The 12,377-nt window shown below is 38.9% G+C and overlaps 2 protein-coding genes across 3 annotated transcripts in view; one reads left to right on the top strand and one right to left on the bottom strand.

Annotated features, from left to right (window-relative positions):
* Positions 1–12,377, bottom strand: part of LOC111246373 (protein sax-3-like) — a 139,183-nt gene that overhangs the window by 123,988 nt on the left and 2,818 nt on the right. The gene's annotated exons all lie outside the window — the stretch shown is intronic.
* The window catches only part of LOC111246374 (uncharacterized), a 5,190-nt gene continuing 2,827 nt past the window's right edge, over positions 10,015–12,377 (top strand). For both annotated transcript variants that reach the window (XM_086985565.1, XM_022795865.2), the window contains exon 1: positions 10,015–10,276. In XM_086985565.1, coding sequence (XP_086841691.1) covers positions 10,217–10,276 — 60 coding nt within the window. In that variant the 5' untranslated portion in view covers positions 10,015–10,216. The remainder of the gene's footprint in view (positions 10,277–12,377) is intronic.

Below are 12,377 nucleotides of genomic sequence, written 5' to 3'. Positions count from 1 at the left end.
CTATGTAAGCAAATTTCGGAGGTTGTTTCGGTCAAGGGGCGGAAGATAGTGGCGCTAACAAGAGACCAATAGGTTAGTGTGTGACACATAGGGAGTATTTACTCGTGTAAAAAAAAAATAGAATTAATACAATATTTAAGCATGATTACAATTGTTTAAATAATATTTTTTGCAGTACAACGGTTAACATCTCACGCTATAAAACGTCAACATCTCACAGAATAATCATATTGCTGGTTCCTATTAACTGTCTAAAACATAAATACAATATTGAATATATATGTGCTGCTGAAGCTATCGAGGGCATTACTTTTCTAGCCCAGAAAGCACGTGCGTAGATCTAAAGTAGAACCTATTAGGTCCGATAAATTTTCCGATCTTCGTGGGATAGAAATCCTGAATATAGATCTCTCTGTCAGGTCTGTCTTGTGCATGATTAATCGGTTAGTCGGTGAGTGCTTGCATTTCCGTCAATGCGCCAAAATCAGGAAAGGTTCTAACTGGCTAACGATAAATACGGCTTTTATAATCAAACATAAATGAGAATAGAATGATTTTGGATGTCTGTCCGCGTCCTCAATGCCGTTATTTGCTGTCAAACAGGAGAATAGGGTGCATCACGCGTAACGATGATTTTATCTGTTCGAGTCAACAGCAAGGGGATCATTAATAAGTTATCATGTGCGAGTTTCCGCTAGATATTCTAGTTTCAGCAAATGATTATTTGAGATCGGTGAAACCGCTCGTTCTTTTACTCTTTACATTTCTTCCAACGTTTATTTATATATAGCACTGTCTTTTAAAGCACAGTGGCAAAAGTAATGCAGCAGCCAACCCCGAACTGGTTAAAGATGCATTATTTAAACTGAAGGTTCGGTCTCCATTTCTCAGCACTGATATTGATGCCAATATTCTGCCCTGACTATTCCCGAGTAGAATCGACATGACGATGCATCTGAAAGCAAGAACACTCACAAATGCTCGATTGGTAGGAACAAGCAGACGAGCCTGCGTTATCTCGTTTTAGCAGCGTTGTGATAGCTGCTTCCTGGTCGTTTTTCTTCTAACTAAAATGTAATCCATTCTACGTCAGGGTTCTTTTGGCGTTCAATAATTGCATATACTGCAGCTACCAGTTATCGAAAAAAAAACTTAACCTTCAAACTTCGCTGTAGTTGTATTACATATACGCGATCACATCGTGGTGCGAAGAAAAGCCACGTCAAAACCCAGTATTGATCAGACGAAGCGTTGGCAGAAATATTCAATTATCGAAAAAACGTCCGCTATCCTTCTGGTTATATGGCTTTAAATCCGCATATCTATCTGAGGTAATATGAATCGCTCCAGGTCGCCGTTGGCATTAAGTTGAAGTTGAGGTTTGACAGTGGTGATGGCAGTAGTAATAGTAATGCTAAAACTGTCGGAATCCTTTTATTCAGACCCAAGAGTAGAATGTCTTACAGATAAATGAACACATCTGCAACAGTTTGCTATGTATAACTTTATGACGACGAAGCTACAAGGCCACAAAGAAATTGAGCTATTTAAGGTCAAGATGCGTTATGGCATAAAAAAAACTTATGGCTTTCGTTCTAGAAATTTCAGTGTGAGAGATGCTTTCCGTAGTGGTTGACTAACAAAGGAAATTATAGGGGAAATTGAGCAAATCAACACATGAGCATCTATGGTATCGCTAAAGATACACACTCACCAGTAGATAATAACTTTGAATCATCATCAAGTAATGCTGGTCATAAAAAAACGGTGTTAATACGCCACACAAATTGACGCAAATTCATTTACCCAATCGTACTTCTATCCACTAAACTCTATAGAAACACAATGAAGTCGAGCCATTGTAAGAGTAGTGTGCAAATAAAGAACTATGCTTCGTAACCTGTGGGAAAGCTAACTACTAATAGGATTATACGAAACGATGGCGAAAAAGTCGACCGGAATAATAGATAAACTGGGTGTCGTCTTCCACCGTGACAATGCTAATTCATGTACATCCTTAGCGACCCGGCGAAAGTTAAAATAACTTAGATCAGAAGTTTTAATGCAGTTGCCATGCAGCCGAGGTCTTGCATCAACTGATAGTCTGATGACTTGGTCTATTTAGAACTCGTTTGATCGTCATCGATCAAACGAGTTCTAAATATCATCTAGTTCTAAATATTATCGAGTTCTAAATATTAGCGTATTTACTATAGTAATATTATCTAAAAACAAAAAAAGGTTTGCCTTAATTTTGGCCCTAAACGGATCAATATTTTTCAGCAGTGAAGTGTGCATAGAAAAAACATAACTTATGGTGCCTAAATATTGTTAGAAAAAAGGTGCCTTTCTCTATGCTGAATGACGTTTATTAGTACTAGTAACTTAAACAAATGACTATGGATTCTTTAACCACTCCTATAATAAGTACCAATCATATTTTGCGGAGATAACATATTAGAAAATAAAGGCAAAACTCATTTTTTTTTTTTTTGTATAAAACGTATCTAATATTGCCCTTGATGAAATCCTAAACAAATAAAACATACGTACTTATATGAATTTGCCTTTTTCGAATTCATTATGTTCTATGCTAATTATATATATATATGAATCTTCAGATTAATTTCTATATCTGAGGTGTGTTCAACTATTGTTCATATAAACGTAGCAAAAACAAGTTCCACCCAAGAAAGGATTCGATTATTGTTAACTTCTTACTAAACAGCCTCGCTTTACCCTCTGTTTAACTGTCGTTGATTTAACTTGTCGTTTATATCATACCTTGAGCAAGTTATTATTCCGTTTTTTATTAGAACGTTTCGATAGCCCTGTTTTGCTACCAGTACTATAATTGCTTATTCTAATATTTTATTTATAAATATTATTATATAAAGATTTAACAGCTAAACTACTGATCTGTACCTTTATAATTTTACATTCTATATTCATCATATTGCAACTCTTTGCTTGTCTAGTTTAGTCTATCCATTATCTTGGTTAGTCGTGCTATCGTTTTAATTTAATCGGACCCCTAGCTTGATCACAGTTACTCTATTACGGTGACCCCATTCTCCCTCCGGAATATTCCGATAACCCCTTTGAGTGCAATTAGCTTATACTTCAAAGTAATACGTGATTGCATTATGGATATTCAGCTATCTGTATCTGAGTTGTCCCATTAACGAGAATTTTTCTGTCAGTTTTAGCCTATAGCAGAGATATAACGCCAAACTCAGCTACGGTGAAACTGTACCATCTCACTAAAAATCGGTACAAAGCAAGCCATTTATGTAGCTTTCAGGCACATATGACGTTCGGCATTTATCTTAATATTTTTTCTGTGTTACAGATGGTAATATTTGGTTGTTTGGAACAGAGATGAAAGTATGTTGAAGTAGTAGAAACAAACAAAGTATAAACGTCACCTGTATCACATATGAAAGTGTAATGAAATGAATTTTTGTCACAGGGAGATGTATACCACAGGGGGATGTGTAACAAATGTATATATTGATACGCAAGGGGATATTGCAAATACCTTTTCCAGGGGTAAAATCCATTATCTTCGTCTTATAGACATACAATTCAGCAATCACAGCATTTAGTGTAGATCACGCCCAGACAGAACACCTACTAAAATCTTAAAGCTGCAGGAGTGACCAGCTGCGTGTGATGCGCACGCTCTAACACGCAATATCAACCGCTACGAACGATGTTTCACGCTCTTTCAGAATGACTGAGTTCTGCAGGAACAAAGGGACGTCTCTAGTAATAAAACAAAGCCACATATTACTTTATTTGTCAAAATTCATATTAGACGGTCGTTGAGTCGTTTTCTGGGGTCGTAATTACTATGCTGTTATACTTGCCAATCGGCAGAATACGCTCCTGATCCTTGAGGTAATCTGCAGTGTGACGAGTCAGTAACAGTGATCAGAATTGACCCCATTTACAAGTATAAGACTGCATCAATTCGCACATACTCAACCAGATTAGAACTGGAAACCTCGGTTTAGGTTCCCATCCATATGGTTTGCCCTATTAAGTTGCTATAAATACACTATTATCTTGTCTTACGCAACAAAGCTTTTAGCCAAAATGGGACAGATGCGCGTTTATCTACAGTCACAATCGGCGATGGTAATCAATGACTGACGCAAATTTATTCAGCTGATTACACTGTGCCTAACCGACTACGGAGGACGTGATATATTTTTAGCACCTGTACTAAACCTAAAAAAAACTACGGAGGGTTAATGGTAGTATAAATAAAAAAAATGTACTATCGCACCCGCTCCTGTACCTGGTATCTATAGAATGGAGAGACGGGCTTAGCACTGATGTTTAAAGAGACTATGTAATATCGCGTTTTTCTACATCATATTACGAATGACCATTTTGGAACTGAAGAAAGCTGATATTCTTTACCCACTGAGCACTAAGCAACAGCCTTGACTAGTGAAATATTTCAATAAGGTCAGGTCTTATAGAACCTTATACCTTGCATATTGCACCGTTTAAATAAGGTCCAATAATTTGTGTCCGTTTTTTAATTATTTTTGATTGTCTTGAGCTTTTTAATTTTTGGGCTCTGCTATCAACGCAAAATTTTGGTGAAATTCGCATTTACTAATATCGCCGAAGAAAGTATATTTCGAGCAGGACTTCCCAATCCAATTGAAGCTGTTGAATGGTGAATTGTTGGCGGTTATATTAAATAAACATAATTATTAAGGATGACGCTTCTAGCAAAAAACTGCATTGAATTATTTGAAAAGTTGCTATTTAAATATATATATATATATTGTGGTACAGCTGTTGAATGTAGACATTTTTTTAACTGGAAAAAGCTTGACCGAGTAAGATTATCAAGATAAACACAACTACAAAGCCGACTAACTTTCAACTTTCGAGCTGTTTTATCAGCTACTAAGTGAATCGGAATGAAGCTTCAACTCAGGTCTAGCGAATATGATGGTACGAAAACTTTACAGCAAGCGCACGTTGCTCGTGGCAGGCATTGATTTTACTTTACAATGCTTGCTGGCCGTTAAGCCTAACCTCTTCAAGTATGGCATTTCCAAAAGGTATTATAATGAAACAATAGAACATACAGGAGCCTTTAAGTATGTCTAGTTCAGAACAGACTTAAGACATAGAAACAGTAGCCCATCCAGAAGCTTATCGCATTTATCGGTTCGTCACTCATCCTCCTGAGGTATATCTTCTGGGCCACCCCGGGGGCACATCTCTGCAATTGTCGCTATTTTACTGTGAACGGTTTCCTGACCTTATAGTCAAATGAGGCTCTTTCCAGCAAATGCTATCTCAACTGTTCTCCCGCTGCTTACGGCAGCTTCAACTAGTGAGGATGCTATTTAGAAACATTTCTTTTTATTCGACGACTTGAAAGTGGGGACACCCCAATCGGCCTTGGAAGGCGACAATGACCGGTATAAGTCCAGCGACACTTCTTTTCGATACTTCTGGTAGATTAAATAAATTAAATAAAAAAAAAAAAGAGCATAAATGATTATTGTTGATCATCGTTATTTTTACGTTCTGCATAATCGTCATCTTAGCACTTTCGTTCTGTACTGAGCTGGAACATCTTATCAAAATTATAACACATTGTTTCCCTGAATCATTCAATCTGAGTGTCTCTATGCTAAACAAATAGAACTGTATAAGTAAACCTTTCTCACAGATACCATGCCATGCCATGCTATAGAAATTTCAGGATATCCCTTCAGTTAAGGCTAGAATACAGATGTCGCAGTAGGCTTACGATTGACACTTTGTTGTACTACGTTACGGATGAGGCTGGATAGTGAACGCCTGTTCGACTTTTCACCAATTAGGATTTTTCAGCGGCTGCTTGAGTCTTTGACAGGGGGGGATATCATTCGATCATAAACTGAATTTCTCAATGTAGTAAAAGCATCCAATGCATTACATCGGAGCCCAATGTCTGTCTACTTAAAAGCATTGAAAATAGACTATAACGAATATACGCGCTATCCGACATATGTAGTATGTCAAAGACAAACGACAGAAGACAGAATAGAGCTTTGTTTGACAAAATCAGATCTTGTATCTACATAACATGGCAAATTTTTCGTAAACAAAAAAAAAAAAGTTCCCGCCCATTAGAAGTAGCAACGTGTCGAAACAGGTTGAACAGAGTCGAACATTTGATGATGAGATTGATCGTATTCTAGTAGTGCAATGCCTTCAGTGTTCAATTGTTGTGTTGGACACCGATCTAAAAATATCCCGCCATCAAAGAATGAAATGGGCCTTTTTTCCTTAGAACCCATGTCATTGAATTTTCAAATTAGGTGAAGTCAATGTTATGTCAGCGTTGAGGCTTCTAGACCTAATCATCTTAGGTGTTTAGTAAATTCTACTGCATCTGTCTTTGTTTTACGGCTAAGAGTAAAATACAACTCGGAAAATTCTATTCCAATGATACACTCATATTGCGCGTTTATATACCAGGAAGCCAGATAGATAGCTACAAAAAGTTGAAACTAATGATTTGAGGGGCAAATACAAAGCAGACTAGTAAAAGACACCCAGTGATGTTTGGTCCAGCCCGAAATAAATATACAAAAAAGTAAACCCCAAAAATACTACCCAACACGCGTGCTCAAATAATGGAAAAAGAAGTATCTAAGATAGAACAAGGTTATTACCTAGTACCTTTTAATTCATTCTTCTATTTGTGTTATCAGCATGGCACTATCAACCGTTATGAGCAGCAATCTCTGGAAATCGGCTAGACGAGTTGAACGTATTTACACCTATACGTCTTGCTTGACGTCTGATCCAAGCTAAATATAGTTGAAATTTAGAAAGGAAAAACTTAATGATCCTTGTCGCGTGAGCCTTTGAAAAATCATTTACGTCAACTACATAAATCTAGAGTTAGCAAGTTGTAACCTCAAATCTTATTAACTTTCCCATAGAAAATGACTAATATCAGATAAACATTGTATTCTATCCCATATTTTGCAATGTGTTGTGAAACTGTATGTTTCAACAGCGTTGCGTTGAATTGTTTCTTTTATTGTAATTAATAAACGTACAGTTGCTCAGGTATAGTATGGTACAAACATTGTTTAGGTTGTAAGGACCTGGTAATCAATCATAACACTGCTCACAAATGCAGTCTATACAACATCTAATGGCATGTCTTGAAACGGGTTAACCGGAAGCGTTACAGCAAATATTGTTTACAATGGTACTCTATCTTTAGTTCATTTAGCATTGCTACGGCTTCGTGTGGCCTATTTTCGGCTGTCTTTGTTGTGGAGCCTCTCTTAACCTACCGGTGTACACTGCTAATGCAACGGGCTTACGAGGAAGACGATACTGTAATTCAACGCATTTGCTAAAAACTATCGTGCACTCATTTTAGGCAGATCAGTCTCCTCCTGTCTCGATGACAGCAGCTAGGATCAGGGACATTAGGTAGTCAACGCCCATAATTTGGAAGGGAGAGGTATCTGCGCTGGACACGGGCTGCCTCGCGTGGCTGCAAGAGCAAAAGTGTGCACCTTACGAAGCCCATGGTTGTGTTCAGGGAAGCTAAAGGGTCGAACGATGTGAGGCATCCCAGACCGAAAACAAAAAAACATTCATAAATATCGCGTTGGAAAAAAGCTGCCACGTCCGGGTTACGAAGTCCGGGGTGCGAAGGCTGACCTTCGAACTAAAACTTGCCATCAAATATGGCCTTGGGACATGGTGTAAAAATCTCGAAGGTCTTCATAAAAACCAGAATTGTTATACCAGCTATGCTGTATAGACTGCGTTACATGGTTCCGTTTCTATGACATGTTGACGCTTGATAGCGAAACGAAGTTAATGGTAAATTGGCATTCAGTGTAATTCAAGTATATAGATGTATAGTTTCGATATCTTAGCGCAATGCGTGTTAGGCTGATAGGGATAATGCTAGAAGGCTAATACGCTGATAAATGGTGCCAAAATAGCCATCTGGAAACGAACGAGTCTTTAGCGAACTCTAGGGTAAATATTAGACTCAGGAAGTAATACAATCGGCAGTATTTCGCATAAGTCATATTTGTCTTCGAAGATTAGGACGCTACAAACAGCAAATAATAACCCATTTCTTAATTATTTAGTACAGTATTTAATTCGCCAATACACCGTACCATTTGCACTTTGTTTCCCCAATAAAAAGGCAAAATCAACTTCGGGTGCATTAGGCCGGTGGAATAGGCCTTACCGAACTCACATTTATAGAAAAATTTCGTAGTGCGTTCATTTTCATTGTTAAATATCGAATTATCTACTAGGGTTTGAGAGTTGGTCGAAAATGGGTTCAATGTTATTCTATCCAATGCTCGTATAGTTGTACTGTGCCTTTTTCGTTCCGTGCTTTCTTGACTGATAGTGGCAACGCTAGAAGCGTAGCTTGTAGCCCAAGTTTAATAAAGGAAACACCTAACTGACCAGAAGTACGAGCAAATTACACTAATATAGATTATCATGCACACTGTATACCTTTCACTTAATTCTGAACGTACTAGGATATTACGCCAACCTTGATCTTTAAACTTACTCTGCCTGTTATCGTAAGTAATCCTACCGCTGATCCCCGATCTCCCAAAGCGGAAGCCGGCAGTGAGGAAGCGATTCACGAGCCGCTACGTGATAATGCAATAAGCGCGAACCGAAAAGGCCATAATTGCACTATGTGGTATATGCAGGTCCTTATCTGAAAGAACATCTCATATTAAATAAGTGTTTCTTTCCTTTTGTCAGCAACGTTTACCTCCCACAGTTTGTTCTCTAGCCAGCGGTTGTGCTGCATTGTTATATTAAGACCGCACCGTTCGCTTAACGTACTGTGGGTGTCGTTTACCCAGCAATGTGTTACTATGCATTTAGGCCGCTAATCCGGTCAATAGACAGCATCCCGTGGGCAAACTGGGGGGCCCACCAGAATTCAAGGCTAGCTCAAAGCTTCAGCCAGGTGACAATGTAACTGAACTGACCGTTCAGCTATACCCCAAAAAGCTTTCTCCTTCAGAGCTCCCCAAACAGCGATCAACAGACCTGGCGGGGTTCCGGTCGCTGAGGATCGTTCACAGAAGTATTCGTTAGTGATTGGGCAAGCAACAATTAAGCTAATGAATGGGTCACATACAACGACGACGGCCATTGCAATAATAATGAACAGATGACAAAAAGATGGATGTGACATCTGTGGGGCACCAGTACAACAACAGTAATAACCATGACAATGCGGAGGAGAATAAGCGATCGTATAGACATTGGCCGTAACTGAGGTAGCAGTTGAGGTGTCCGTTCAGTTGCCTTTTCCCTCAGCTCTTTAGCTAATTTCACAATTAAAGCAACAAATGAGTGAAGTCGTGAAGGTAAGAGCGCATTGTAGGGGATATGGTTCCATATGGGATGACATCTATTCCCATCGTCGTTTTTGTTGCGGCGGTTGGGTCGTGGTAGCCATTCGACCACCACAGCCAACTAGTGCTTATAAAGGGAGGTTATCCACCATTCGATTCTGTTATTTGTCGTTTAAACCGCCAAAGAGAAAGGCACGAGGTAACTTTCCTAACGTGCCCATATCAAAGCCAGTTTGTTTGTGAGCTGAGAGATAGAATCGAACTGTTGGGCCTATGTGTGCGAATGGTACCCCATTCGGAAGACCCATGTGCATACACACGGATAGTGTTGTTTGTGCGTTTTTATATTCGATCTATTAATCGGTTACCGATATTTCTAACGGGGCTCAGAGATCGACAAAAAACGTGATGCGTACGAAAGGGACAACCATATGCTGAAATTCCCTGGCATGAACTTTGTTCCTAAAGTCTAAGGATACATTTGCGTTGTGCCTGGTAAACATAATGCAGTATTAGGCTTATATATTTCGAGCCAAACGCATTTGTTAGTTTCCCAACGAGGGCGAAATTTGTCCGGTCGCAAGCAGTCGTACCGTTCAACGAAGCAATGGCCAGATGGAAAGCGATAGGCCATGCTGTTATCGTCGCCTTTACGTGCTACTTCAACTGCTTACCACAGGCCGCATTGGCGGCATCAGAGGCCCAGTTAAAGTTTCTTCCAGTACTCGCTGCGTCCTCGACTAGCAAAGAAGATAGATTCCGTTCTCCGCGTGAATTCAATGGTCTTTTAGTGAATAAAAGTCGACCCCTTAATGCGACTATTGACGTGGCTATGCGGAAACAGATTATCGGTCCTGTTGAACATTACACAGGTAAGAACTTTCATTCGTCTCCTGCAGAATTTGTTGCTACTGGATGCGTACAACATGATACCGATATATATATATATATATATATATATATATATATATATATATATAACGAATGATATATAACAAAATAGTTGGTCTCAATTCAATGCAAGAGCATACCGATTATCACGAGAGCCACTTTACCTTTAAGGATGACAGTTCACTATAATGACAATAAAGCATAACGTTAAACACAATATTTTTTAGGCTAAATAGGCCAACAGCAATTTTTACCATTTTTTTAATATTGGAAATCTGCTTTACCTCAATTGGTATATTGCTTAGTCTCCTTTAGGGGATCGATTCTCCTGTGGGGGGGTAAACTATCTTCTGTAAATAATGATACATTTTTTAAAAAAGGCTCTTTTCACCACTTTCAGGCCAATCTATGTGTTTTATGTTTAAAATAGGTATGCGAATGCAAAATTCACAGTCAATCATATGGACCAGCTAAGCAAGCTGCATTGACTATTTATTTTATAAATAATTGTCCTTCGCTGAAAACCGTACCCCCGTCCTGGCTGTTAGCTAAACTGGCAAAAAAACTGATCACGGACAAATCTTCACATAATCGAAGAACTTGAATATTTGAATTAATCATGATATGGGTCCTCTTCTGCCTAGCGTCATGAAGATAGAATTATGCCATTTTACTTCGAAAGTCGTACCAGATTTACGCCTTGCGCTTTTTATATATTTGTGCCAACTATCTATTACAGTTTTTGACGAACCCTTCGCGCAAAGTAGGTAATCACGCAACAACCAAGAATGATCCCCTAAGTCCGTTTTGCCTTGATTTGTTCCTATATAAGATAACCGTGTATGTTAGTATGCGTTTTTTTGCATGATTACTAGTGAGACGAGTCTTCGTGGAGGTTCAGCTAGTGCGTTGCAAAAATAAATGAAAATAATGCCACTTCAATTTTGGTTCATAATATTTTTTCTTGGGACCAGCAGGATTAACGAAGTTGCAAAGCGGCCTCATCCATCGTCGTCCTAAATGCGGCTTGATTTTCTTAACGGAGAAAGCTGGGGAGTCAAAAATTGTCATTGGAATACATACATCGATAGTCGCAAACAACCATTATTGCGGCAGGTCAATATGGCGGACCTTTGACGGTAGCCCTGAGGGTGGATAAGCATTTAGATCTGTATCATACTAGATCATACTTTTCATCATCGTTTTTGAGCTTGCTATGTAATTGGTGGTGATTTAGATCGACTATCTTAGTAATAATCTCAAATTCCTCGTTACAACATAACATTGAGCGTCGTATATGGTGACGCAATTATTAAGGCATCAATAGCAAGCATCCGGTTCCATGCCCCTAACTAGAACAGATTATGAACGCTTATTTATAGCGTATATAACTTAGATATTTACAAGTACTATATTGTACTGAAACCGTCAATTTAATACTTTGACTAGAACTAGGGTTGCGGATATGATTAACATTGTTCTTGTCAAATTTAGGTCTTACTGAGGCCGCGGCTACGCACTATCGTCAACAGTCTCAACAGGAAGTAGTCCGCAGACAAGAATCTTTCAATTTTGGTAGGTATTAACGAAGCTTTAGTGTCAGTATTATCTATTATTGCCTAGAAATTCGTATGCTGTATGCAGCTCCTAATGACCAGTTGTGACCTGATTTTTTAAGCGACAATGGCGGCCTCTCAAAATAGCCGACGAACAAGGCACTTTTGAATAACTAGGCCTTTTACGCTTTCAGTAACTAGCCTTTTAACCTCCAGTTAGCCCAGTAACTAGATTTTTTTGGGAACAATACACTTTTACGACAATCAATAATCAGTGATGATCGACTGTGTGCCTCAACGAAGACCGTATATACAACATATTCAGCATCAGCTTGTTGAGGCGTCTGACGACTTTCGTCAGGTATCGGACCAGGCTGAAACAGAGAGAGAGAATACAGGCCTGGACAACTGAAATCACTGCCATCAACCTGGCTGAGTGACAAATACAACTATACGACAGCTTATCCAATGGCAAGCATTTGTCAACGTTGGCTGGGCTAAGTCAGTAGAGATCAAAGTGCGGGAG

The sequence above is a fragment of the Varroa destructor genome, unplaced genomic scaffold (assembly GCF_002443255.2).
Source record: "Varroa destructor unplaced genomic scaffold, Vdes_3.0 BEIS01000003.1, whole genome shotgun sequence".
Lineage (NCBI taxonomy): Eukaryota > Metazoa > Arthropoda > Arachnida > Mesostigmata > Varroidae > Varroa > Varroa destructor.
This window is presented reverse-complemented; position numbering and strand designations above follow the sequence as displayed.